This window comes from Emydura macquarii, unplaced genomic scaffold (genome assembly GCF_026122565.2).
Source record: "Emydura macquarii macquarii isolate MOO-44397 ecotype Brisbane River unplaced genomic scaffold, CSIRO-AGI_Emac_v2 contig_1626, whole genome shotgun sequence".
Classification (NCBI taxonomy): Eukaryota; Metazoa; Chordata; order Testudines; family Chelidae; genus Emydura; species Emydura macquarii.
In genome coordinates this window covers 191,121-217,292 of record NW_027131763.1, presented here as the reverse complement: position 1 = coordinate 217,292, position 26,172 = coordinate 191,121, and the positions used below count along the sequence as shown (strand labels likewise).

The 26,172-nt window shown below is 65.6% G+C and overlaps 1 protein-coding gene across 2 annotated transcripts in view; it reads left to right on the top strand.

The window, feature by feature from the left end:
* Positions 1-25,205, top strand: part of NECTIN2 (nectin cell adhesion molecule 2) — a 28,109-nt gene extending 2,904 nt beyond the window's left edge. Inside the window, exons 2-9 of one of the 2 annotated variants that reach the window (XM_067555315.1) lie at positions 12,335-12,685; positions 13,161-13,454; positions 13,784-13,901; positions 14,867-15,015; positions 22,921-23,062; positions 23,292-23,355; positions 23,525-23,608; positions 24,449-25,205. In XM_067555315.1, the coding sequence (XP_067411416.1) occupies positions 12,335-12,685; positions 13,161-13,454; positions 13,784-13,901; positions 14,867-15,015; positions 22,921-23,062; positions 23,292-23,355; positions 23,525-23,608; positions 24,449-24,631 (1,385 nt within the window). In that variant the 3' untranslated portion in view covers positions 24,632-25,205. Of the gene's footprint in view, positions 1-12,334; positions 12,686-13,160; positions 13,455-13,783; positions 13,902-14,866; positions 15,016-16,208; positions 17,383-22,920; positions 23,063-23,291; positions 23,356-23,524; positions 23,609-24,448 lie in introns of those variants that run through there. The other variant, XM_067555316.1, reaches the window with a different exon arrangement.
* The last annotated feature ends 967 nt before the right edge of the window (positions 25,206-26,172 follow it).

Below are 26,172 nucleotides of genomic sequence, written 5' to 3'. Positions count from 1 at the left end.
GGGGGCGCCACATGCAATGGACTCTGGGGCTGAAACGTGCCATGGCCCGGAAGGGAGGGCTGCGTATGGTGATGTGCAAGGGGACCCCACATACACGGCTCCTTTCTGCGGGGGGGGCGCTCTTGCTGTATGCCTGGGTGCTGGAGAGAACATACCCGAGTGTAGGAAGGCGGGGTGTGGGGGGGCATGTTGTGAGCCCATGCTGTGTGTGTGGGGGGCAGTCCCTGTGTGCTCAGCTTCCTGTAGGGATGCGGGCTGTGGGAAGGCAGGGCGTCCCTGTGCTATACGTGTGAGAGAAAAGCCCAGCAGGGTCTTATTCAGGGGGCCAAGGCAACACGCGCGTTCATTGTACACGAGAGAGAGAGAGGCGGTGTTTTGATTTTCATGTAAGAAAAGCCGTGTCTCCCTCAGACAGTTCTGCCAGCTGCTGTGCAATGCCCAGTCCTTCTCTGCCCTGCTGCAGCAGCCAGTGGCCAACTGGGCCGGGCACGAGGAGGGAGCCGGGCTCGGTCGGTGGCGGATCCTCTGCTCCGAGATGACGATTGCAGAACGAGACCCGAAGTGTCCATGTTTTTCCCAGCTGTGACACTTGCCGCTGGCTCTCGTGGGAGTCTCTGGGCCTGGCTGTGTCTTGCTGCCCCGGGGTCAGCATCGCTGCGAATCCCCAGCGAATTGCAAGCCGGCCTGTTCTCTGCTGTCTGTGCTTTGTCGGCCAGGCTGGAGCCTGCTGCACGGCAGGGGCGTTGACAGGCGTTCTTCGGCCGGCAGGGCAGGGTGCCAGGCAGGGTCTTCACTCCTCTTCCGGTTGTCAGAGCAGTTTAGGTTGGCGTCTTTTTATGCCCTGTGCATCCATTCCTCACTTGCACACACAGAATTCATCAAGGCGTGGTTAGTTTCAATAGCACCAGTTTCAGGACCGAGTTTCACTCACTTCAGGAAACTACCAGGCTGGAGCCCACGTCTGCCACCTGCCCAGCCCTGCCCGTTGTCAGAACAGCAAAGGGGAAATCTCTCTAGCTCTCATCTATCTCACTCACACAACAGACCAAGGTGTCTACGGCGGGTTTGTTTGCACAGCTCCTGGGGAGGGCTCATGCCTGTGGGGCGCCCTGTGCGCAGAGTGTGGGTCTGCTTGCTCGGGGGTGCATCACGCTTGCTGTAGCCCACAGGTTCCCCACTTCCTTTGCCCCCCTACATGCAGTGTCGTGTGCCGTGAAGGCCCCAAGTCCCCGGCCCGCCTGCGGAGGGATGAGCTGGAAAACAAGCCCGGTGTGTGTGTGGGGGGGGTGTTGAGTGCTGTCCCCCCCACCCCAGCCCCACTCTGGGCCCTCTGACTTGCTGTGCCCTGGTGCAGCACTGCACGGGTTGCACAGGGACGGCCACGCTGCAGCCCTGCCTGCCAGCTTGGTTTTTGAGATTTCATTTTTGAACCCTGGGCTGTCCCCAGATCTGGCCCCAGCCCATCCTTGCACCCCCTTCGGGAGCATTCAGAGCCCCCAGCCTCTCCCCAGCTCTCCTCTCCCGTCGTTGGCGTGAGAAAAACAGGCCCAGCCGGGAGCCCTGGGAAAGGCCTGGAGGCTCGTGAAAAGCCCCTGGCCTGTCCTCCCTGCGAGCACTCGCCTGCATCCTGCTCCACGAATCGCGCCTCGGCGGGGGCATGGGGGGAGCTGCATGCGCTGGTGCAAACTCTCACGCTGGGCCCCGGAGTCGTCACTTTTCATGGGACATGAAAACCCTGCCCCTGGCGCTGTGAGGAACATTCGGGGTCTGGCGAGAAAACACACCTGTTTTGGGGGATGGGGATGGTTCAAGAGAATGGGGCTTTGTGAAAATCCACCTTTTCCTGCCAGAAGTGGAGACAAATTGGTCCCCCCCACCAACCTGGGGCTGGGTTTGCCCCAGTTCTGATTCTGTGGGGAAAACCTGCCAGCCGGCTCAGGTGCTGTGGTAATGGGGCGTGTCAGCCCCCCGCTGCCAGCGTAGCATCTCCTCTTCCTCAGGCCTGCACTTCCCCCCCCTCCGCCGGGGTGAGGGGGCAAAGGGCTGTGGGCTGTGCCGGAACCCCCCCTCCCCGCCCCGCAATGAGCCCCAGAGGTCCTGTCCGCTGGGCAGGGTTTGAGCCCGCAGCACCCAGGACACTTGCGAAGATCAGTGGACTTGTCCTCCCTGAGCCCCTGGGAAGTTGGGAGCTGTCACATTCCACAGATGGGGAAACCGAGGCACAGGGAGATTTTGACTCATGCAAGGAGCTGGGACTAGAGCCCAGCTGGGAGCCTGGCGTGGTTGGTGATATGACAGCCCCGTCCATGCCCCTCGGGCCGGGCACCGCACAGGTCCCTAGTCCACGTCCGCATAGCCAGAGGGGGCGCCCCTGTGTCACCGCTGCAAGCGGGACAGGGACAGGGCCCAGGGGCCCCAGGTCAGAGAGTACGGCCCGGATGTATCAGGAGAGAAAAGCAGACGCCAGAGACCGCAGGGGAGGCTGGTGGAGACCTTGCCTGCCCTGGGCCTCTCTGCGTGGGGGTCGCCCACCGTGGGGCAAGCAGCCAGTGCAAAGCCCCTGGACTCTGTTTGTACCGGCAGAAGCAGGTAACGTCCCTCAGTAGGTCCTGCTCCATAGTGCCCCGGGCTTCTGGCCTGCTCTGTGCGCACCCCCGCCCCGGCCTCCTGCGCCAGCTCCTCCCTGCCTCTGTCTCCAGTGCCCCAGCCTCCTGAGGCTGCATGCCCACCTCCAGCCTTGGCAGGGAATGGGGGCTGCAGGCCCGGACTCCTGGGTTCTATCCCGGCTCTGGGAGGGGGTGGAGTCTAGTGGTTAGAGTAGGGGGGCTGCGGGCCCGGACTCCTGGGTTCTGTCCCAGGGTTGGTGGTTATAGCGGGGCGTGTGTTGCAGCCCTGCTCCGTTGGCAGTGCCTGGCTGGCCTGGCGTGGGCGGCTGGGCGGAGGTGGGGGCAGGGAAGGCGCGGGCGCCTCCATAAGGAAGTGAAGAGATGAGCTGTGAAGCGCTGTCTCTGCTCGTTGGGATCTCCCTGGGCTGCGGCGTTGCCCTGGGCCCCACAGGACATGGAGCGTAATCCTGGTGGACGTGTGACCCCCCACTCCGCCTGTCAGCGTGATACTGCCCCCCAGGACAGAGATGGGGGCTCGTTGCAGCGGCCAGACCAGGGACGTGGAGAGAGAGAGAGACTCCTCTGCAGCCTCAGGCCTGAGCCTGGGTCTAGTGGTTGGAGCGGGGGGATGGGAGCCAGGACTCCTGGGTTCTATCCTGGCTCTGGGAGGTGAGCTGGGTCTAGTGGTTGAGTGGGGAGGAAGCGTGTGGGGGGGGTGCAGGGAGCCCCCTTCTGTTACTCTCTCCCCCTCGAGGTCTCCTCCCCCCCGTCTCCCAGCCCAGCACCTGCCGGGCCTCCCTGGCACCAGGCAGGGAGGTGCGTGGCCGCTCCGTGTAAACAGCTTTGGCTGCGCAGCGCTCGCTGCTCTGCTCGCTTCCCCTCCCCCAGCGCATCCCGCCTGGCGACCTACTTCTCCCGCAGCGTTTGCATGTGTTTAAAAAGCCGGAGAGAAGCCGGCTCTGCTGCTGCCCCAGGGGCTGTTTGCTGCGTCTTGGGGGTTCAGCTTTATCCAGCCATCTCCTGGGCCTGGCGCACCCCCGGCCCCTCCGATCCCCGCCTTGTCCTCTGGCGGCGGGCGGGGGGTGAGACCTTTATGGTGAAGACACTGGACTGGGACTCCTGGGCTCCATCCCCCGCTCTGGGTGGGGAGGGGGGTCCAGTGGTTAGAGCTGGGGGGCTGGGAGCCAGGGCTCCTGGGCTCCAACCCCAGCTCTGGCCACCGGGTGACCATGGGCAAGTCACAATCCTCAGGCGTACAAAGGGATGCGGCGGGGCAGGGCGGGCGGATTTTCCCTTGTCTCTGGCCGTGGAGGGTGAGGCTGGCCCTGGGCTGGGGCACATTTGAAAAGCTGCCGGGGGCGGAGAAGAGCCACAGAAACGGGGTCAGGCAGAGGGAAAGGCCTGGGGCAGAGACGGGCGCAGCTTGGTGCTTAGCTTCTCCGAACGCAGCTGGAGAGCTGCCTCGCTCGGGGGGCGCGGGACCTTCCCGGGGAGAAACCCGGCGCCGGCAGGGCTCGGAGCCGCACCAGAGCCAGCGGCTGGACACGGCAACCAGCCAGACCCCGGCCGAGCCGCGAGGCCCCTGGGTGACACTGAGAGCGATTAACGTGGGGAACAAACTGCCGAGGGCATGGCTGGATCCGGACCGGCTGCCTTTCTGGAAGGGGCTTTAGCCGGAGACGGGCTCGTGGTTCAGCGCAGGGGTCACTCGGTGAGGCTGTCCAGCCTGCGAGGTACAGGAGGTCAGAGCAGAGAAGTGAATGACCCTTTCTGGCCTTAAAATCTATCAAAACGACAGTTGCAGCCTCACACTGTGCCTCAGTTTCCCCCCGGTTGGATGTAAAGAATTGGGCTCTTGCTGGCGGGCTGTGTGCTGGAAAGGTTTTGTGGGTCAGCTGGGCGTGAGCTGCCGGCAGCATGCTGTGGCTAAGCGGGGGTGAAGGGTCCCTGGGGTGTATGCACAGGAGACCGGCCAGCCAGAACCGGGGTTCTGTCCGTACAGCACCGGGCACCGCAGCCGGTTCTGGTATCTGCGCGGCAGAGCTGCCAACACAGTGGGAGGGGCTCGGAGAAGAGCTACTGGAATGGTTCGGGGGATGGGAACCCGGCCTTTGGCCCAGCTCCCAGCCCCCGCATTCAGCTTCTCCCGGGAAAGGCGAAGACGTGGGTCTGTCCCAATCAGTGTGGATTGCGCCCATCCTCTGCCCAGCTGGCAAACGCTCCGCGATCATTTGGCTGCTTTGCGCCGGACGGGTGGGCCGTGGTGTCCCGAGGGGGCCAGGCGCGACCTCTGGGGGGTGCCGTGCTGGCCCTTCGCGACGTGCAGGGGGTGGGGGCGCAGGAGGCTCTGAGGGGTGGCAGACGTGCCCCCCACCCACTGTGTGTTGTGGAGGCCGGCCCGGCGCCTCCCTGCAGGCTGGGGTGAGGCTGCCCCATCCGAGCCGGCACCGGGCTGCAGGGCTGGAGCGGGAGAGGCGGGCGCCGTGCGGCGGGTAAGTGCAGCGCCCTCCCCCCCCGCGCAGCAGGAGGTAAGCGGCATGTTCCCCCCTCCCCCTGCCAGAGGTACAGACCCCACCCCCTTCCATGGGGCAGCTGGGGGGCAGCGCCATCTTGTAGGAGCCGGGTTCCCCTCCTGCCCTGCGCTGGGGGGGAGGGCGTGTGAGACCCTGGGGGGCCCAAATGCAGACTTGGCCCCAGGGCGCCGGAGACCCAGGGTATGCCACTGGAGCCGGGCGGGGGGGCCCACAGTGTGGTTTGCCTCAGGCCCCGCACCCCCTAGGGTCGGCCCTGAACCCAGGAGTCCAGGCTCCCGGCCCCCTGCCCCCTGTAACCACTAGACCCCACTTCCTTCCCAGAGCCAGGGATAGAACCCAGGCGTCCGGGCCCCCAAACCCTAACAATGGCCGGAGTGTCTCCTCTCCCGTCCATGCAGGGGTGTCTCTTGTCATCCTCTTCCCACTGCCAGCTTCGTCCCACCCAGCTTGGCCCTTTTCGTTTAACCTGCCCCTTCCGCGACGGTGGAGCCTGTGGTCGTCCCCCGCCCCCCGGGCGCAGCATTGTCCGCAGAGCTCTGTGGAGCAGCTGGGGTGCCGCTGCCCCTGGGTGGGAGCCCCACGGCGGCGCTGTGGCCGTAGCAGGCCACGTGTGGCTGGGGGGGCAGTTGGCCATGTGCAGCCTTGTGCAGCTGAAGCCGCATGTGCATTTGCAGCCGGGCTGCTGCTGTCTGGTGCTGTTGGCGCAGCTGGAGGCCCCACTCCTAAGGGAGAGTCAGGCACCTTCCCTGCCCCACACCACTCCCCACTGTTCCCTCTTAGCACCACAGCTTGCGAGCACAACGCCAGCCGCTTGTCTTTCCCCTCGACCTTCTGCGCTCAGATGCAGCTGCTTGTGGGTGTGGCCCATGGGCTGTTTGTACAGGGAGCTCTTGCTCAGCTCTGAGATGCAGCCACTTCTGGGGTGGAGCATGGGGCCCAATTAACAGCAGCACAGCAGTAGTATTTAGCTGTGTTGTAGGATTGAGAAGGGAAAAGAGAGATCCCGTGTCTGATTGAACTGCGCAAGGGCTTTGGGTCAGAGACTGATTATAAAGCCAGGAGAAAAGGGGCTGACCCCCTGCCATGCCCCCTCCCAAAGCCAGGCTGATCTCAGCTGGGTCTGGGTCTCTGGTACCACCCCCAGCCCGGAGCTGTGCAGGATATGATGCATCTCTACAATGAGCTGATTCCTCCCCTTTGGCTTTCAGGGTTTTTGTCTTTCCCCGTCATGTAAAGCTGAATTTTTAATGCTCCCACCTCACGCTCGATCTGTTTCCTTATTAAATTAAGGGGCTTCATTCACGCTCCCGGAATCATTGTGACGGCAGCGCGCAGCTAGGACGGCTCTGTCGCTTCCCATTACGAGCAGGGCGCTGCGTGCCGGCTCCCTGGGATCATTGTCCTAGGAGGCTTTGCAAAGCAGAGCAGAACTGGGGCCAGGCCAGTCACTCAGCAACTATTGCTATTTCTAAAAAGTGCAAGTGTCCGTGTGTCTCGTCCCTTTGTCCGTCTGTCCTTGGTGTGTGTCTCTTGCGAAGATCCCATTGCTGACTGGGAGCAAAACCAGCCTTTTCTTCTGCAGCAGAGTCATCAGGCCAAATGGCCTGGTGTGTCTTTCCTCTCGGCCCCGATGGCCGTGGAGCGCAGCCGGCGGTGTTGGTTTGTTGTCACACCAGGGCCCCTCCCCCTGTTGCGCCGGGCGCTGTACAGACCCCTCCCCTCCCGCTGAAATGGGGTCAGGGACTGGCCACGGTGAGGGCCCCAGTCGTGTCGGGCACCTGGGTGAGGTCGGTAGGGCCCCGTCATGCCAGACGCTGTGTATATCACCCTGGCTGCCAGCGGAGGGCTGGGTGTGGTGCAGACGCCCAGCGAGGGGCTCCCCTTGGCCCACGAGGCTCGCGGTTGAACCGGCCCAAGGCAGGGTCGCTCTCCCCACCTCCCAGGTGGGCGCGGGGGTCGGGGAGACACAGGGCCTGGCCCGTGATCGCACGGGGAGCCAGAGCAGAGCTGGGAAGTGAGCCCAGGTGTCCGGAGGCTCCGCTCACAGTGCAGGCAGCTCGGCCCTGGCCATTGCCCCGCGGCTGTGAGATCCGCGGAGCTGCACTGAGCGTGCAGGCTGGAGACTGCTGCGCTCCCAAGCCCGGAGCCAGCGTGCACAGAATGCGGCTCGCTTGCAGAGTCAGGCAGGTGCCCCCGTGTGACCACGGCCAGACCCTGATCCTGGCCTCAGCTGCTTTCAGCCCTCTCCTTCCTTCACCCCTCCTGCCCCCCCGCTCTGAATGGGCCTTGGACCCCATTCCAGAGCCTGGGAAGGGCCGTAGCGAGACCGGCCGCTGACGAGGCTCCCCGCGGCTCCGGCAGGCAGCCTGTGGCTGAGCTGGGGAGCCAGGCGCTGCAGGCAGCCAGCCCGCCCCGTAACTGCAGAGCCTGGGATGGGCCCAGGGGCTGCCTTCGGTTGCCCCAGCGGCGCCGGGTCTGGCACCTCCTAATCTTTGACCCTGCCGCTGCAGGAACCTCCCGCGCAGCCGCCTGCCTGGGCCCTGCCAGCTCAGCTGACCATCGGAGGGGCCCAAAAGGTTCTGGTTCGGCAGAGCTCATCCCTCCGGAGGCGCCACGAGGGAAAGTGGGGGACCAGCCTCCCGTGGGCCGGGAGGGGAGCCGGCGGGGGCTGGGAGCCAGGACTCCAGGGTTCTCTCTCCAGCCTGGCAGGGGAGTGGTGTGCAGTGGGTTAAAGCGGGGGTGGGGGCACAGGGAACAGGACTCCTGGGTTCTGTCCTGGCTCCAGTGTGCTGGGCCGGGCCCGCCATAGGGTTACAGTGTGACAATTCTCTCTCCCCATCCCAGGGCAGCGGGTGGGAGCTGCCCTGGCTCGGATCTCTGTGTCCCGCACTCCCTGCTGACTGCGGCAGGTCCCCTTCCTTTCTCTGCATTGTTTGGGCGGAGGAGGCGGGTACCCGTGTGTGGGAAACTGGCCCCGTCCTCCCGCCCAACCAGGAAAGCAGCTGCAGCAGCGACGGTTAGTGTCTGGGAAGCGGAGGAGCAGGGATCCTGGACGTGCTGCATGGCTCGGACCCGGCTGTTCTTTGTGTGCGCGCGTTGGATTTGCATCCATGTCCCCTGCTCAGATACCAGGCTCTGAGTGACCCAGCCTGCATGGACATGGGGGAGCAGACTGGTCCAGTGGTGAAGGGGCTGAACTGGGAGCCCGGACTCCTGGGTTCTGAGTGGAGGGCGGGGTGCAGGCTAGAGATGGGCAGCCCGATCCTGCAGTGAAGCTGTGAGTTAGGGCCGTGTGTTAGTCTGGGTCCTGGTTCAGCAGATCTTTCCCTCTCGCTGTCTCTTCCTCACATGACTCCAGTGCTGAGTTTTGGAAGACGGGGGTTGGAAGGGACCCAGGAGGTGTCTAGTCCAACCCCTTCTCAAAGCAGGACCAACCCCGACTAAACCACCCCGGCCAGGGCTGTGTCAAGCCAGGCCTTAAACACCTCTAAGGATGGAGATTCCCCCACTGCCCTAGTAACCCACCCCAGTGCTTCACCCCCCGAATATCCACCCTAGACCTGCCCCACTGCAGCTTGAGACCATTGCTCCTTGTTCTGTCACCTGCCACCATGAGACCAGCCTAGCTCCAGCCTCCCTGCAACCCCCTTCAGGTAGTCGCAGGCTGCTGCCAAATCCCCCCTCACTCTTCTCTTCTGCAGACTAAACAAGCCCAGTTCCCTCAGCCTCTCCCCATAAGTCTTGTGCTCCAGCCCCCTCATCATTTGTGTTGCCTTCTGCTGGACTCGCTCCAACTTGTCCACATCCTTCCTGTAGTGGGGGGCCCATGGACTTGTGCATGTCCAGCCTTTCTAAATAGCCCTGAACCTGTTCTGTCAGCACTGAGTGCTGCTCACCTCCCCATTCTGTGCCGCCCAGTGCAGTAGTCTGGGAGCTGACCTTGTCTGCGAAGACAGAGGCAAAAAAAGCATTGAGTACCTCAGCTTCTTCACATCCTCTGTTACCAGGTCGCCTCCCCCATTCCGCAAGGGGCCCACACTTTCCCTGACCTCCTTCTTGTCGCTAACATATCTGTAGAAACCCTGCTTGTTCCCCTTCACCTCCCTCGCTAGCTGCAACTCCAGCTGGGCTTTGGCCTTCCTGATTTCACACTGCAGGCTCCAGCAGCATTTTGTTCTCCTCCCTGGTCGTCTGGCCAAGCTTCCACCTCTTGTGCGCTTCCTTTTTGCGGTGAAGCTCACTGAAGATTTCTTTAAGCCAAGCTGGTGCCCTGCTCTATTTGCTGCTATTGCTGCACATCGGGATGGTTGTTTCCTGCACCCACAATAAGTTTCCTTAAAATACAGCCCCCGAGGTGACGCCTGCAGTGCTGGTCTCCTCCCTGGGGACTGTGGTGCCATGTGAGTCAGGCCTGGTGCAGATAACACAACCATTGTGTGCTGATAACAGGGCCTTGGTCATCAGCTGTGCTGGCCTGGAAACAGTGCTCCCCGCCCCCGCGACTTCCCAACAGCTGAGCAAGCCTGGAAATGGAGATGGCATGTGTGACCCGTCCGTGCTGGGCAGCCAGCTGGAAATGCCAGGGTCAGGGCAGGCTGGTAAAGGAGAGCAGCTTCTCCCAGCGCTGGTGGGTGACACTGAAGTCAGACGTCACAAACTGCGCTTCTGATTCCTCCAAACTGGTTATCAAGAAGCCAGTCCACAAATACCCGCAGCCCCTTTACTGCATTTCAGTCTCTGGCTCCCAAGTCAGCACCAGGTCCAGTAAAGAGACCAGTTATTTAACTCTCTGCTCTTTGCTAAAAAGGTTCCCTCTGATCTCAAGGGGTCAGCCACAGCACCAGAGCAATGTAAGTTTGGATCTTACCCAAAATCCCACGCTGCAGCCAATCCTTCAGTAACTAAACTAAAGGTTTATTGTAAACAGAAAGAAACAAACCATGAGAGAAATGTTCCAGGCTCACAGCAGATCAGATACATACACATGATTGAAAGTCCAGACACATCAGGTTTCTGGGGGGATTGTGGAGTTGCAGTTTGCACAGTTCCTCTGCTGTGCACCCAGTACCTGGATGGCCTTAGTCCTTCGGTTCAGTTGCGCAATGAACTGATCCAGAGGCGGGCGTGTCTGCAGCTGGACAGGAACAAAGACAAAATGGTTTCCTGGGTGTCGTGTGCAGTGAGTCTGGTGTGTGCTGAGAGCTCCTGCTCTGCGGGTGACAGGAGGGCAGAGCGGGGGCTGGGAGCCAGCTTCTGATGTGGCTTGGCGCCGTGGGTGTCAGGCGGGGGGTGAGTAGCGGGTCCCGGGCTCGGCGCAGTGGCACTGCACTAGCAGGTGGGCGGGGGCGGCTGGCAGGCAGCATGGCACGGGCTTGTAGCACGTGGAGTTGGCCAGCTCCCCGGGGGTCTGTCAGAGTGGGTGGCGCTATGTGGGTCAGGGCCAATACAGGCACAGCAGCCTGGTGGGGGAGGGGATGGTTGTGGGGGGGGGGACCTTGCTGGCTCAGGGCAATGGGATGCGGCCTTTCCCCCACCCCGGGTGAGGGGCAGGAGCCATCCTAGCTAATGGAGTCTCGGGGTCTGGAAGCTCCTCGCCACCCTCCATTCCTGGCTCATCCTGCCTGTGAGGGGCTGCTGGCCGGCCAGCCCGTGCTGCTGTCTGCACTGGGGCACCCCAGACCTGGCTGGGGGCCATCTGGGCCAGCACCCCGCAGAGCTGTCAAGGATGGCGGCCGGGAGTGAGCGTGGCCCCATGGCGTGTCTGCAGCTGGCTCAGAACTGGGGTTGGCTTTGGGGGTAATTGGGGCGGGCTGTTCATGGAGTGCATTTGCTCAGCGCCCATAGCCGCACTCAGCTGGCTGGGCTAAAAGTGTTCCCCTCTCCCATTGCTGGCTGCCCCCCCCCGTCCGCTCTGCCCCCTCTGGATCGGGACTTTGAACTGCACGCTTGCTCCTTTACTGCTTCCTGGAGCGAGTCAGGAGAGACCCTCATTGGGGGCAGCTCCTGGGGTGCTGGGCTTGCAGGCAAGTGCCCCATCGCATCCCCGCCGGGCTGGGGTGCATGGGCTGTTTATTCAGGGACCCCTCGCCCAGTGCTGGGCTCCCTGCTCTTCCCTCGTGGAGACAATTTCCCAGCCTGCTCCCTCTCTCTTCCTCCACCTTATGCAGCCTGTCTGTTCCCCTTCTCGGACCGGCCCCTGTTGTCCCTTGGCCTTGTCTACACACGGCTGCACCTCTTTCCGCTCGGGGCTGAGAAGGATTTAGACAGCTGGTGTAAAAGGCCATGTGGACGTCTGGTTTGGGCTCTGGTCGAAGCAGGCAGGAAGCTGCCGCTGTCAGCCATGTCACGGCAGGTCCCGGGCAGCCCTCGCCCCGGGGCTGGTACCTGGCGCTTTCATACAGGGCTTTGCACGCTGCAAACCCAGCCGGGTAACGGGGGCGGTGAAGATCTGAGGCTGCAGAAAACACCTTGGCGTGAGAGTGCAAGAGCTCGGTCTGCTAGCGTATCGCAAGGTCACGGGGCCCGGGGCGCTGGACACGTACTGCACCCCTCTGCGGGGGAGCCGCGGTCCCAGCTGCTAAAGCTCTCGTCACCTAGCAGCAAAGCAGAGCACGAGCCGGTGGCTGGCTGGTAAAGTGACCGAAAGGAGGCGCCAGCTCTGAGGGGCCTGGCCGAGACTCGGCAGGGCAGCAGGGGCGTCTCGCTGAGATGACTGGCGTTCTCTGGCCTGGGCTATACGGCAAAGTCGAATGGTCCCTTCTGACCCTCCTTGCCATGGGCCCGTGGGCAGGAGAGTCCTTGGCCGGCAGGTAACACGGGCCGGCGGCCGAGGGGCTGTTAGATCATCTAGTCTGACCCGCAGCGTCACACATGCAAGGGAAATGCTCCTACCTGAATCCCCCTCCCAACCTGCTTGTCCCTCTCTGGGATTCGGGCCCCCCGACGTCCTCCGTTCCCTACGCGAGGGACTGGGCATCTCGGGGGTGCTGGGGCCTGGAGCTCAGTGTGGGATACTGGTGGGGGGGGCCTCTCTTGTTCTCCCCCCACAATCACTAGCCAGCTCAGTCTCTCTCTAGGCTGTGAGTCGGGACCCCTGGGTCCTGTCCTGGCTCTGGGAGGGGAGTGGGGTCCAGCGGTCAGAGCAGGGCATTCCCTGTCCCCTCGGCCCGGCTGACTGGCTCTGTCTCCCCGCAGCGGCGCAGGCCCAGCGAGTGAAGGTCCGGGCCGAGGTGACGGGCTACGTAGGGGATGAGGCCAAGCTGCAGTGCCTCTTTGCCGCCACCAGCCCCGACATCAAAGTCAGCCAGGTCACCTGGATTAAGGAGACGGGCGGCAAGAAGCAGAACGTGGCCGTCTACCTGCCGGGGCACGAGCCCAACTTCCCCTCGGAGAACAGCGGCCGGATCCGCTTTGTGAACGTCTCCCTGCAGGACGCGACGCTCGTCATCCAGTCGCTGCGCATGAGCGACGAGGGCACCTACGTGTGCGAGTTCGCCACCTACCCCAACGGCAACGAAGATGGTGTCACCAGGCTCAGCATCCTGGGTGAGAGGGCGGGGGCCTGCCAGCCCCGGGGGGTGGGACCTGGGGCCTTCCCCTGGGGGCCGGTGCCCATCCAGCCCAGGGCGGGGGGTGGGGGAAATGGGAATCCCCCTCTCAGGGGCCCCGGCTCTGATCTGGGGTAGCGCGTCCGGGCCTGGCGGCTTGGCCCGTTGCCTGTCGTCTCGGACCGGTCTGTGGGGCAGCCTGCGATCAGGTGTCCAGGACACCTCAGGGCGGCCCCCGCCAGGGGCCGGGTACTGAAATCGGCGCCTCCTCGGGGTCTTTGTGCCGGGGCTGGCGGGTGGAAGGTGGCTGCTCCTCGCTGGCGGGAAGGACGGGGCGGCGCCGTTACCCGCAGGAGACGCTCTCGGGGGCAGCTGCTGGGACCGGGGCCTCAGCGACGGGACCTGGGCTGGGACGCGGCTCCTGGCTCTGTTCCCACCGCACCGCTGCTGAGCCTGCCTCTGCTCCCTCCTAGCCCGGCCCACCAACACAGCGCAGCCCTGCCGGGCAGTGGCGGGCAACACCACCAGCCCCGTGGCCGTCTGCACCTCTGCCAACGGCAAACCCCCCGCCCTCATCAGCTGGAGCTCCCCCCTCCCCGGCACCTTCAACGCCTCCGAGGTGACCAACGCAGACGGCACCGTCACCGTCACCAGCCACTTCAACATGGTGCCCACCGCGGGCGCCGACCGGCAGCAGGTCACCTGCCTCGTCAGCCAGAGGACGCTGGCGCAGCCCGAGGCTCTCCCGGTCACGCTGGCCGTGCAGTGTGAGTGCGGGGCCGGCCGCCGCTAGACCAGCCTGAGCGCCAGGATGCCTGGGTTCTCTCGCTGGGCGGGGGAGGGGCTGTAGTGGGTTATGGGGGGAGGGGCTGGGAACCAGGACGCCTGGGTTCTCTCACTGGTGGGGACTGGGGCTGTAGTGGGTTATGGGGGGAGGGGCTGGGAACCAGGACGCCTGGGTTCTCTCGCTGGTGGGGGAGGGGCTGTAGTGGGTTACTGTGGGGGCACAGGGTGGGCTGGGTCCCTGTCTCTGTGGCGGGGACAGCTCGGGCCCCAAAGGCAGCCAGCAGGTCTAGCCCCCGTCTGCTCTCCACAGACCCCCCCCAGGTCACCATCGAGGGCTATGACGACAACTGGTACCTGAGCCGGGGCGAGGCTGTGCTGACCTGCGTGGCCACAGGGAATCCCAAGCCAACCCAATTCTCTTGGAGCACGTGAGTCCCTGCACAGCCCCATGGGGGGACCCCCCCCCAACACGCTCCTCCCTCCTGGGGACTGCGGCTGTCACGGCCTGACTCCGAGAGCGGGGTCTAGGAGCCAGGACTCCTGGATTCTCTCCTGTCTTAGGAAGGGCAGTGGGGGTCTAGTGGTCAAAGCAGGGGGCTGGGAGTCAGGAAGAGATGTGGCAGGCTCCAAGGGGATGAAAGGGAAAGGAGGGGGCTGGGGCTAGGGCTGGGCTGGCAGGCGAGGCAGGGCGCTTCTCCCTCCCTCCCCGGAAATGAAAACACAAACCAGTTTGCAAACCTGTTTTTCTAGACCCAAGGGCTTCAGGCCTGTCCTGTGTGTGGCGGGGCCCTGGGCGCTGTCCCTGTGGAGACGGGCTGCCTGGGAGGGGCCGTCTCTTTCCTCCCTGCTGCAAGGGCCCAGAGGCTGAACTCCTGACCCGGCAGGGCTGGCCAGGGTCTGGACCAGTCCATGGCCCCCCGGCCCAGGGAAGAACGGCTGCACCCTGCCCCCCGCCAGCCGTGCTGAGTGGTGCAGCGTGGGGAGGCCTGGGCGACGGGTGGGCTGGTGTGGCAGCCACGCTTGCCTTGCACATCAGAAGGGCTGCTCGGGGGGGCTCCCCAGCCAACCCCTGGCCCAGATCCCCCAAGCGTTGCTGCTGTGACTGTGCCCCACCCCCGGGTCTCCCTCTGCCCCCCACACCCCACGGTGTGACGGCAGCCGGCGTGTTGGGGGCTGTTCATACTTTGAGTGCACCCCCAAAGGAGTCAAACGGTCAGACTGGGGGGTGGGGGCTGGGAGCCAGGACTCCTGGGTTCTATTCCTGGTTCGAAGTGGGGAGTCGGCGGGGGGGGTGATTCTCTGACTCTAACCCAAGGTCTGAGCGAGGTGTGGGGTTGGGGGGCTGGAAGCCAGGCCCCCTGACCTGGTCTCTAACCAGTCTCTCTCCCCACAGCCCCAGCGGGTCCTTGCCCCCCACGGTGCAGGTGCAGGATGAGCGGCTGGTGGTGCACTCGGTGGACATGGCGGTGAACACAACCTTCATCTGCGGGGTCACCAACGCCGTGGGCACGGTGCGGGCGGAGCAGCACGTCCTGGTGCGAGGTGAGCGTGCGCGGCTCCTTCCTCTGCTGGCTGAGAATGGGGGCTCCCCCCCGGGCGAAAGGGCCTGGTCGGGGGCCAGGGTTTGTCCCAAGGGCTGGAGGAGCCCGGGGGGCTGGGGGCTGTTGGGGGCGTTCCATGGGGCAGGGTTCCCCGGGGCAGGGCTGTGGCGGCTGTGTCACGCCCGGGGAGAGGGTGTTCCCGCGGATGCTGGGTGGCTGCCCCCGCGAGCGAAGGAGGGGCAGAGGCAGGGTTGGCCTGGCCCGGCCTGGCTGGGGGAAGCTGCCCGGGGAATGTTACCCCTTGGGCGGGCGGGGTGGGGGGGACTCTCCCCACCCCCCAGCTTGCTGTCACCCAGCCTCGCCAGGGACTCCTGCTGCTGGGGGCAGTGCGGTAGAGTGGTTGGCGCCGGGGCTGGGGCGGGGGTGCCTGGCTCATGCCCGAAATGACAGGCCCCAAGGACTGGCAGCCGGGGTGGGTTGGCCTTGCAGCGCGCCGCCCAAGTGCATTGTGGGAGGGGCGGGCAAACCAGCTGCCAGGTGTTGTGTGCATGTAGCAGGTGGGCAAGCTGGGGTCCAGGTGCGTTCTGGGAGGGGGCGGGGCATGAGCCTCTAGCAGCCAGATGCCTTGTGGGGGTGGGGCAGGGGGCGGGGCATGTGTCTGGAGCCAGGCACGCTGTGGGGGAGGGGCGGGGCATGTGTCCGGAGCCAGGTGCGCTGCGGGGGAGGGGCGGGGCATGTGTCCGGAGCCAGGTGCGCTGCGGGGGAGGGGCGGGGCATGTGTCCGGAGCCAGGTGCGCTGTGGGGGAGGGGTGGGGCATGTGTCTGGAGCCCTGTGCATTGTGGGGGTGGGGCGGGGCATGTGTCTGGAGCCCTGTGCGTTGCGGGGGAGGGGCGGGGGCGGGGCAGGTGCCCACAGCGAGCTGTGGGGCAGGGCGGGATGAGTGCGCAGGGGCAGGGTCATGGTGGCGCTGGCAGGCTGGGTGGGGTGTGGGGGGCTGTGCCGGGCAGCGGGGAAGGGGGAGCCCCCCACTCGGACCCGGCTCTGCATGGACGCGCCGCTTCAGATGACGTCGGGGTCGCCACGACCCCGCCCCCCCCCACGGCTCCATCCGCGGCTCCTCTGCCCTGCGGCACGTGGCGAGCGACCCCCGCGGCTCGGAGAGTGACCCCCTGCCCGTCTTTTCTCTACTCCAGAGCACCCCGCGAGGTCGCAGAGCAGCGCCGGAGCCGTGGCTGGGGGCATCGTGGGGGGCATCCTGGCCCTCGCCCTGCTGGGGGCTGTGGTGTTCTTCCTGGTGCGCCGGCGCCGCGCCCCCCCCGCCAAGGGCACCTATGAGCCCAGCACCCGCGTCTTTGGCAATGGGGCCGCCCCATCCCACATCGTCTTCCGCCCCGACTCGGAGCTGGACCGGCCCCTCAAGGCCGCGCCGGGCGAGGGGGCCCCCGGGGAGCGGCCCAGCCCCTACGGGCACCCCGGCCGGCGGCAGGAGGAGGAGGAGGAGGAGGAGCGGTTCGACGAGGTGGGGCCCATGCTGCGGCTCAGCGCCCCCCCCGGGCACAGCCCGCCCCGCGGCTACGAGGATGACGACATGGAGTCGCAGCGCGACGGCTCCATCATCTCCAAGACGGCCGTCTACGTGTGACCGCCCTGCCCGCCCGCCCACTGCCCCGGGTGCCGAGACAATGGGGCCCTCTAGGGCGAGGAGCAGAGACGGCCCTTGCGGGGATAGACGCGGGCGAGAGGCTGCCGGGGGCCATGGACACTGGACCCGGCTCGCGTCGGCCGAACACGGGACCCCCCAGCCCCAGGCCGGGGGGCTTGGCTGCCGGGCGAAGGGGGGAGATGCGCCCTTGTACTGAGGGAAGGCTCCGCTGACACCTGTGTGCTGGGGGGGGATGCTCTGCACTGGGCGCCCCTGTACTGCAGGGGAGGGGGGGCAGGATGGGAGATGACCCCCCCCACGCGAAGGTTCGTGCTGATGCCTTATTTTTTGTACAATGAAGTAGTTTCGGAGCTCTGTCCGCCTGCGGCAGGTGGGCCAGTGGTGAGGGGGGTTGCGCTGAGGAAGCTAGGGCATGGAGCAGGGTGTGGGGTCTGGGTGCTGGCTGCCCTGGTCCGGAGGGTCCCCCAGCCCCCCAGCTCTCTGTGCCCCATGTGCATCTGTCTGTGTGTTTCTCCCGGTCTCCCAATGTGTGTGTGACACTGCCCCTCCCCCCCACTCTGTTCCCAGCCCCCGTCAGAGCCGTGCTTTGGGGTGCCAGCTCCCTGCCCCTCGGTGTGAATGTGTGGGGCCCCGAGAGCGAGTTCCCCTAATGCGGTGGCTCTGGGCGCGGGAATGTGCGTGTAATAAAGTCCCCCTGGAGCCTGGCCCGGCCCTGTCGCCTCTCATTGCCGGGGGGTGCTGTGTGGGGAGCAGGGGCTCTGCATTACTGGGGGCAGGTGTGGTGGGGGGGGGCGCGTGCCTGCAGGCTGGGGGGCACTCGGGAAGGGCCTGGCAGAGGGTGAGGGTGTCTCGGGCACGGGGCGTCGTATCGCGCGGGCGGTCGGGCGGGGCCATGGGGAAAGTGAGTCGTCGACTGACCAAGGTTGGGCCAGAATCAACTGCTGTGGTCAAGAAAACCCCAAACTCCCCCCGAAGAGCCGGGGCTTTCTGTGCTCGCAGAAATTTCCATTTGAACCAAAACAAAACAGAAAAATCCCCCCGGGGGGAGGGGTGGCTCAGACCCCCGGGGGCGGGGGGAGGGGGCTCTGGGGCAATGGAGAGCTTTCATGGGACTCGGTTTCCCAAACCCAGCCTGCTGTGGGGGCAGTTTTGGGTTTTTCACTGGAAAAACTGGGCAATGTCAGTTTTGTCTTTAAATTCCTGGCTTGGTGGCTGGCTCCGGGGGGGGGGCCACCCAGCTCTGGGGGGGCCACAGTCGTTCTGCTCCCCCCCCCCCATCGTGCCTGAGGGAGTCCGACGGATGGGGGAAGGTCCCGCTTCTGGGTCCAAGGGTGGGCCTGGAGCCCTGGGTGAGCGGGGGCTGTTGCCCCTGGCCAGGTGCTGGGCCGAGCCGTGGGGCTGTGGTGGGGGGCGGCCGCTGCAGGTGTCGGCGGTTTCGGGCCCACGTCACCGCAATTGGCAGCCGCTCAGCTGTGAAATGTGGTTTACGCTTCGTGCAGAGGCAGCGTGGAGCTGAGCCGGGGCCGGAGCCGGATGCTGGGGGGGCAGGACACCCACTAAGGGGGCCCTGACTGACTTGCTATCCTGGGTCTCCTCCCTGCCCCACTGCCGGGATCCCGCCCAGTTCTGTCTGGCCTGTGCTGCCAGAGCTGCCCCCCAGGGGCGCGGGAGCTGGGGTTGGGGAGACGCAGGCTTTCGCCTGTGCTGGGGCCCCCCCCGCTGCTGCCGCTGCCCTGGCCTGGGTTAGCAGCCCGGGGCAGCCCTGCCCAGCCGCCCCCGGGAGCTGGCGGTGTCAGTCCGGCACCCCTGCTCTGCCCTGGGTTTTGGCCGACCTGGCCTGACCCCGCTGGCAGCTGGCAGCTTTGAAGTGCTCTCAGCTGCTCGGGGCTGGCTGGGGGCGGGGGCCTCCTTTCACCCTAGCTGAGCCAGTTTCCTCCTCCTGCCCCCATGGCTGGAAAGGCCTGGGACACCCCACCCCACGCCCCTGCCCCACAGCTGCCATCTCCCCAGCCCAGAGTTGGACCCTTTGCCTGGGGCCTGGAATGGGGCGGTTGCCAGGCGAGGGCCCATCCCGTCTCCCGTCCGCTGCCACATGTCTGAAGGGTGGCAAGAGCCCCACCGCCTCCCCCGGGCTGATATCGGCCACCCCCACACCCATCGGGGCAGGTCTCCCTGGCCCTCCTCCAGCGTGGTGGCGCCCTGCAGGGGTGTTCGGGGGAGTGCTGGGTCTGGCCCGGGTCTCGCCAGGGCTGGTGGCAGTGAGTTCCCCAGGCAAATCGCTTCCTTCCGTCTGTTGGGAAACGCGCCGCTGGCCATTTGTGCTGAGCATCCCCGTGGCGAAGCGGGGGGCAGCCCCCCACAGGGACACCTCCCCCCTCTCCTACCCCGCTGCGGCCCCAAGGGTACCGGGCGTGGTCTGAAGGCAGCTTTTGCAGGTGGCTGAAGCCCAATGAGCTGAATCTCCACCCCGAGCTGCAGGCCCTCCCAGAACAGCAGCAGGGGCACCTCCGTGTCCCCCCCTCCCCTGGGCTGTTTAGGGACCAGGTGACCCCCTGGTGGTTTGTCCAGCCACCCCCCAGCTGGACCCGGGGCCGGGGGGAGGCTGCAGGGACGTTGCTGCTGCAGGAGATCAGAGAGATGCCCCATGGGCCCCTCCTGCACCCAAGTCACTGCAGGATCTGCCCCATGGCAAGCCCTTGTGCTCCAGACGGTGGGGGGCTGGATACAAGGCGACACCCCCTCCCGCCCCATAGAGCCTGCTCCACGGGAGGGTAGACATTGCCAAGTGCTGGCAGCTGAATGCCAGGCCTTTTACCCACCTGCGCCCCCGCACCCCCTCCTCCCAGCACAGAGGGGCCGGGGACCCGCCCGGCTCCCTTTGCAGCCGCTGCCTGGCTCCCGGGGTCGGGGGGCTGTTGCCATGCTGGGGTGCAGGCTGAGTGAGGGCATGCCAGGCAGGGTGCGGGGGGGATGCCAGCCAGGTGCAGGGGCTGCGCTCAGCTCCGTGCATGCCGCTCGCTGCAGCCCAAGGGGAATCCCCTGGGGTGAAGGTGGAAGCGAAAGGGTGAGTCCTCAGACACGGGTGGGTGACGCGGCCTGGGTGTGCCCATTCCTGGAAGTCGGGCGACTTCCTCTCGGCGGTGCGCCGGGGCTGCCGGCGGCTGTGGTGTATTAATAGCCCCGCGCCTGTTCCTGGCAGGGAAGTCGGGCTGCAGGGAGAAGGGGGGGGGTTTCTGGGGCAGTCGTGGTCTCACTCCATGGCCAGGCTGCCTGGAGGTGAGCGAGCCGGGGAGCTGGTCCGTGTTTGTGTCGCATCCGGCGCAGGGGCTCCCGCTCTGTGCCCCCTGGCGTCTTTCTGAGCCCGAAGGGGTCGCGCTCCGTCGTGCCTGGCTTTCCTCCCAGATAAATGCAGGCTAGAGATTCACGGCTAGTTTGTGACATGCGCAAGCTGAGACCCTCCTGGCCCCTCAGCCCATGACTCCGGGAGCAGGGGGTCTATGAAAAACACCAGCCTTGTGTGACATTCCCTCGGCCCGGCACGGCTCTCCGAGCGCCTCGGCGGCTCACAGGGAGCCCTTGGGTTCTCGGAGTCTGCAGCCGCCTGGAGCAGCCGCTCGGTGTGGAAGGGTCAGGCGCTGGTTCGAGGATGCTCCTGGAACAAACTCAGGCTGGGGCTGGGCAAGCTGGTGAAGGAAGCTGGAGCCTTTTCCTGTCTGGCCTCGAGTCCCGTCCCCGGGTTTCTCCACTAAACAGAAACGCCCGCGAACCCGGAGTCCGAGTGGTGGTTTCTGTTTAGACGGAGGGGGAAGCACCCAAGCAAAACCCAGTTTCCTATTTTGGTTTCATCAAAATATTTCTTAAGGAAACCCTGGTTTCCCGCTCAAACCTCCCGGCAGCGGGAAGGGGCTGCTCTGCTCTGCTCTGCTGACCAAACCTTTCCTCCGGCCCTGCTGTCTGGCAGCGTGTGGCCGCCCTGCTCTTATCTGGCGCTTTGCAGCTGGAGACCTCCCAGTGCTTCACAGTCTTTCCCTACACTGCCCCCTCCCCCTGCTGGGGGGGCGCCGGCAGGGCTGCTATCCCCATTGTACAGACGGGAACTGAGGCACGCAGCCCAGAACTGCAGCAGCGCGTCTTGGGGGCTGGGGCACTGGCCCGGCATCCGTCACCCTCGCTGCCCCGTGCCCAGAGCTGCTGTGATTGGCCCCTCAGGGCCGGGGCGTGGGGGGGAGTCCAGGGGGGCTATTGGGAGCGCGAGGGTCAGAGCGGGGGGGGGGGGGGATGTGAGCAGGGCACACGCCAAGGCCGTGGGTGAAACCTGACGCGCCCCCGCCCAGGTGCAGCCGTGCAGGGCATCGCGGAGTCTGGGCCAAGCAAACACCGGCTAAGCCGGGCCGCGGGGGGTAGCTGTCAGTGGGCTGGGCGGGGGGGCTGAGGCTCAGGGCCGGGGGGCGGGGGAGCAGGGGGGCTGGCGGCCAGGCTTAGCTGCGGAACCAGCCGGACTTTGTTCCCCGGGGAGGCAGGAGATAAGATAAGGTGCCTGCTTGGTTCCCGCTGTGGGAATGTTTCATGGCTTTGGTATTTCACCTCCCGTCCCTGCGCACCGTGAAACTGCCTCGGATTCCTCCCCCGCCCCCCATCAGCTGCGGGGGAGGGGACCCCGATACAGCTCCTCCCCCGAGAGCTGATGGGTTTCGGATCCGCCCATGAGTCACCTGCTGACGTGGGAGGCCCTGCTTCTCCCTGCCCCCGCCTCAGCCTGCCAGTGGGGCCTAGTGGTTAGCGCGGGGGGCTGGGCTCTAGCCCGGCTCAGGGAGGCGCGTCTGCCCGCTGAAAAGCCAGGCTCCCTGGCGCCCCGAATTCCCAGGCACTTTCGGAGAGGGTGGTTACTGCTGCCGTGGTACGGTGCGTGGAAGGCCTGGCCCAGGGCGGGGCCTTGTGTCAGGCCAGGCACTGTGCAGAACCCAGCGAGGGGGTCCCGTCGGGCTGGGGGCTGATGACAGCCAGAGGCAGGGCTCTTAGCCCCTTTTCACAGCTGGGCCGTGACGCCAGGGAGCGGCAGGGACTGGCCCGAGGGCAGCCCGGGAGTCAGAGAGAGCTGGGGATAGAACCCATGCGTCCTGAGCCCCAGCCCCATTCCTTACATACCCACCTCCCTGGGGCAGGCGGGTAAGACTCCACTGAGATGCCCCGAGGGGAGCCCACATTTACAGTCACACGTGCATGTCCAGTTCTCAGCTGGGGAGAATTAGGCTTTCTGCGTGGCTGGGCCCCCCATACCTGTGCGGTTGCTGGGATCTGTCTTGCTAGGGGAGCCCAAGGCAGGGTTGCTGGATGGGACCAGCTCTGCTGGCTGTGAAATCGCTGGCTCCAGGCAACTTGCAAGTTCCCCCTTGCCTCCTTCGAGGCGTTTGCAGCTGCCTACGCGTGCTGCTCGGGCTGTGTAGTTCTGGGCTCTCCCGGGACAGCAGGGGCAGGGGGGCTGTAGGCTGGCTGCTCCCCACACACACGTGCAGTGTGGCCTTCGGGGCAGCGGGAGGTTAGGGTGGAACAGCTGCTGCCAGCGTCTATAGGGCAGGATGATGCCCCCACCTTGAGAACCAGGAGGCGGGGATTTCTGTAGCCCCAGAACCCAGGAGTCCCGGCTCCCAGCCCCTTGCTCTAACCCCCTACACCCCACTCCCCGCTGGGCATGGGACCCAGGAGTCCTGCCCCCCACTTCCGAGAGCCAGGGGTAGAACCTGAGTCCTGGCTCCCAGCCTGCTCACTGTCTTGTGCTACGTGCAGCGTGGGCTGGCGAGCGGGCTGGGGTCCGCGTTCCCTGGTGGGTGCCAGCCGGTCCAGCGCCCGGTGCTGGGCACAGACCGGCCCTGCCTACCCAGCGCAGCCTGCCAGCGCCACCTGGTGGCAAATGCTCCGAGAACTGGCAGCTCCTACGGGGCTGGCCCAGAGGGAGCAGCGGGGACTCCAGTGGGGCTGAGGGGCGAAGGAGGGGCAGGGGCTGGGGGTGGCGGGTAGGGCCAGGTCGGGGTCAGGGGTTAAAGGTCAGTCGTGTGGCGGGGTCGGGAGAAGCAGGGGGCAGGGGCTGGCGTTGGGGGGCTGGCGGCTAGGGATGAGGGCGGGTCCGGCTCCGGCTCCGGTCCGTGATGCTGGGGATGCAGGGCCCCGAGGCGGGTTTCTCCATGCCCTGCGGGCGAGGCAGCCCCCGGCACTGCCCCCATTCACGCCCCCTCCCTCTCTCCTAGCCCATCCCAACATGGCTGGTGCGGGCACCACGGGGGGCATCATCGGCGGGATCATCGCCGCCATCGTGGCGGTGGCCGTGGTGGTCACCGCGGTGCTGATCTTTCGCCAGCAGCAGAAGAATCAGACCGAGCAGGACGAGGAGTGAGTGGCCCGAGGGCTGGGCTTCGGGCACAGGTGGGGGCGGGTCAGAGGAGGGGCTTGGCAGTGAGTGGCGGGCAGAGGTTCAGGGGGCGGGAGAGGACAGCGGGTGGAGGGGTTGGGGGGTGATGAGGGTCAGGAAGACGATTTGGGGAGGGGGCTCAGGGACATGCTTTCCCCTCCCTGCCCCCACCCTCACTAACCTCTCTGCCTCTGTTTCCCCCCACCCTAGAATGGATGGGCCCCCGGCCTACAAGCCGCCCCCGCCCCAGAAGAAGATTGAGGACCCTGAGCTGGTAGGTCCACGTCTCTGCTACACCCAGGGGTGGGGGGCTGGGTGGAGTGCGTTAGAACTGGGGGGGGGGGGCTGGGAGTCAGGACTCCTGGGTCCTCTGACCAGCGCAGATGAGCAGCTCAGCACACTTCTGTCTCTGGCCTGGGTTCAACGTGTCTGGTTTATTCCAGGTCTCTAACCCCTCCGAGGCTGAGAATATCCCACTGAAAGCGCCCTACTGCGAGCCCGGCATCGTGGCGGATTCCACAGAGCCGGTAATTACTGGGGGGGCGGGGGGAGGACAGGCTGGGATTCCACCCCCCCCCCCCCCCCCGCAGGTAACCCACCCCAGTGCTTCACCAGCCCCCGAATATCCACCCTAGACCTGCCCCACTGCAGCTTGAGACCGTTGCTCCTTGTTCTGTCACCTGCCACCATGAGACCAGCCGAGCTCCAGCCTCCCTGTGACCCCCTTTCAGGTAGTTAAAGGCTTCTATCAAATCCCCCCTCATTCTTCTCTTCTGCAGACTGAACAAGCCCAGTTCCCTCAGCCTCTCCCCATAAGTCCTGTGCTCCAGCCCCCTCATCATTTGTGTTGCCCTCCGCTGGACTCTCTCCAATTTCTCCACATCCTTGTAGTGGGGGGCCCAAAACTGGACACAATACTCCAAATGCGGCCTCACCAATGCCGAATAGAGGGGAATAATCACTGCCCTCCATCTGCTGGCAATGCTCCTACTAACGCAGCCCAATACGCCGCTGGCCTTCCTGGCACGCAGGACACACTGCTGACTCCTATCCAGCTTTTTATCCACTGTAAGCCCCAGGTCCTTTTCTGCAGAACTGCTGCCTAGCCCGTCGGTCCCTCTTGGAATCTCTGCCCCAGCCCTACTACTAGACCCATTTCCCCTCTCAGAGCTGGGGATAAAACCCAGCCCCCCTCCAACCCACCAGACCCCATTCCCCTCCCGGAGCTGGGCTAGAACCCAGGGGTCCTGGTTCCCAGCCCCCTGCGCTAACCCATTAGTTCATCCATCCATCAGTGAGCCCAGAGGATCCCCTAAGGATCGGAGACCCCTGCTGCCTGCCCCACATGTCTACCCATCTCCTTGCAGGACCTGCCGCGGTACCACGAGCTGCCTACGCTGGAGGACAAGGAGCCAGCAGCAATGCTGGGACCCAGCCTGGAGGATGAGTACCTGGACCAGATCAACCCCATCTACGACGCCCTGTCCTTCGCCTCTGGGGAGGGTGCCCCAGAGCAGGGCTTCATCATGTCCCGGGCCCTGTATGTCTGACGCCCCGACACACAGCTCCTGGACAGACAGACAGCTCCCCGGCCCGGAGACGTGGGCGGAGGTGACCCAGGGCTCCCTGGGCTGTGGGGAAGCTCTCTGGCCTGTTATACAGGAGATCAGACTAGATGGTCCCAGTGGTCGTGTTTGGCTTTGGAATCCCTCACTCCCCACCCCCAGCGGTCCCTGGGCAAGTATGTCTGGGCTCCCCAGGCTCAGACAGACACGTGGCCATGGACGTCTGAGATCCCCACCCCCCTCGACTTTCTAGGCAGGCACCTGGCTCTGCCCACGTCTCCCTGGACTGGCACTGGTGCCTGGCTCTCCCCCCAGCCGGACCCCCCTCCTGTCTGCTCCCAGTGGGGCTGCAGCCCGCAGCAGCTCGGGGTCTGGCCTGGGGGGCAGCTGCGTGCCAGCAGTCTCAGTTGGCTGAAGGTCAGAACTCCTCCTCCTGCTCCCTAGGCCAGGGGAAGGGTCTCGCCGTGTGTCCCGGCCCCGTCTGAGCCTGCGGGGCTGAGCAGAGACGGGAGGGTTTTGTGTTACACACTAACGAATAAAGCTGCTGCTTTCGATTCTTTCTCCTCGACTGGACAGTGAGTGTGAAAACGGGCCCGTTCCAGCAGGGTGTAGCTGTGTCGAGCAGACGGTCCCTGAGGTGGGGGGCCGCAGATCAGCACAGCGGGGCCCTGCCCTCTGCACGCTCACAGGAGAGACGGGGGAGCAGCCGCTGTCTGCCTGCGCAGCCCCCCCGCGGGGCCTGGCGCTGGCCTGGGGCCATGCCGGCGGAAACGCTGCGGGGGCGGGCGTGGGGCAGGCGTTCAGCGTGGGGCAGGCGTTCGCCGGGGGGCGTTCGGGCCGGGCGTGGGGCGTTCGCCGTGGGGCAGGCGTTCGTTCACGGCTGCCCCGGGGACAGGTTCGGGGTGTATCGGCTGTTGCTGAATCAAGGTTTCTCAAGGGACGTGGGGCATTCGCCGCCGTGGGGCAGGCGTTTGCCGTGGGTCGCCGGGCGTGGGGCAGGCATTCACCGTGGGGTGTGGGGCAGGCGTTTGCCGTGGGTCGCCGGGCGTGGGGCGATGGCGGGTTGGGGATGAAGGTTTCTCTAGGGGTGGGGCCGATTCCAGGCGATGTCGCGGTGGGGGGGGCCTTGAACCCACGTCCCTGGGAGTCGGGGGGGGGGGGGGGGGCTGGACACTACCATGCTGGGGGTAGGGGGCAGGAACGTGCCATCCTCGGGCGGGGAGTGGGGGTCTGGCTCCCCCTTCCCGCCCATTCTTTGGGGGCGGGGCTGGTGTCTGGCTCCGCCTCAAAAATGGCGGCAGCGAGCTCGCACTCCCCCCGTAGACTCTATGGTTGCCGCGGTGCATGCCGGGACTGTGCCGGAGCCTGACCTTGCGCCCGCACCGTACAACCAAACTTGGTGCCCTCTGGCCCCGCCTCTGGGAGACGGCCAATCAGCGGGCTGCTCTTGGGATCGGCCCCGCCTCCTGTAGAGTCCGGCCAACGGGAAGAGGGCCTGGGGCAAGAGCGAGACACGGGGATACAGT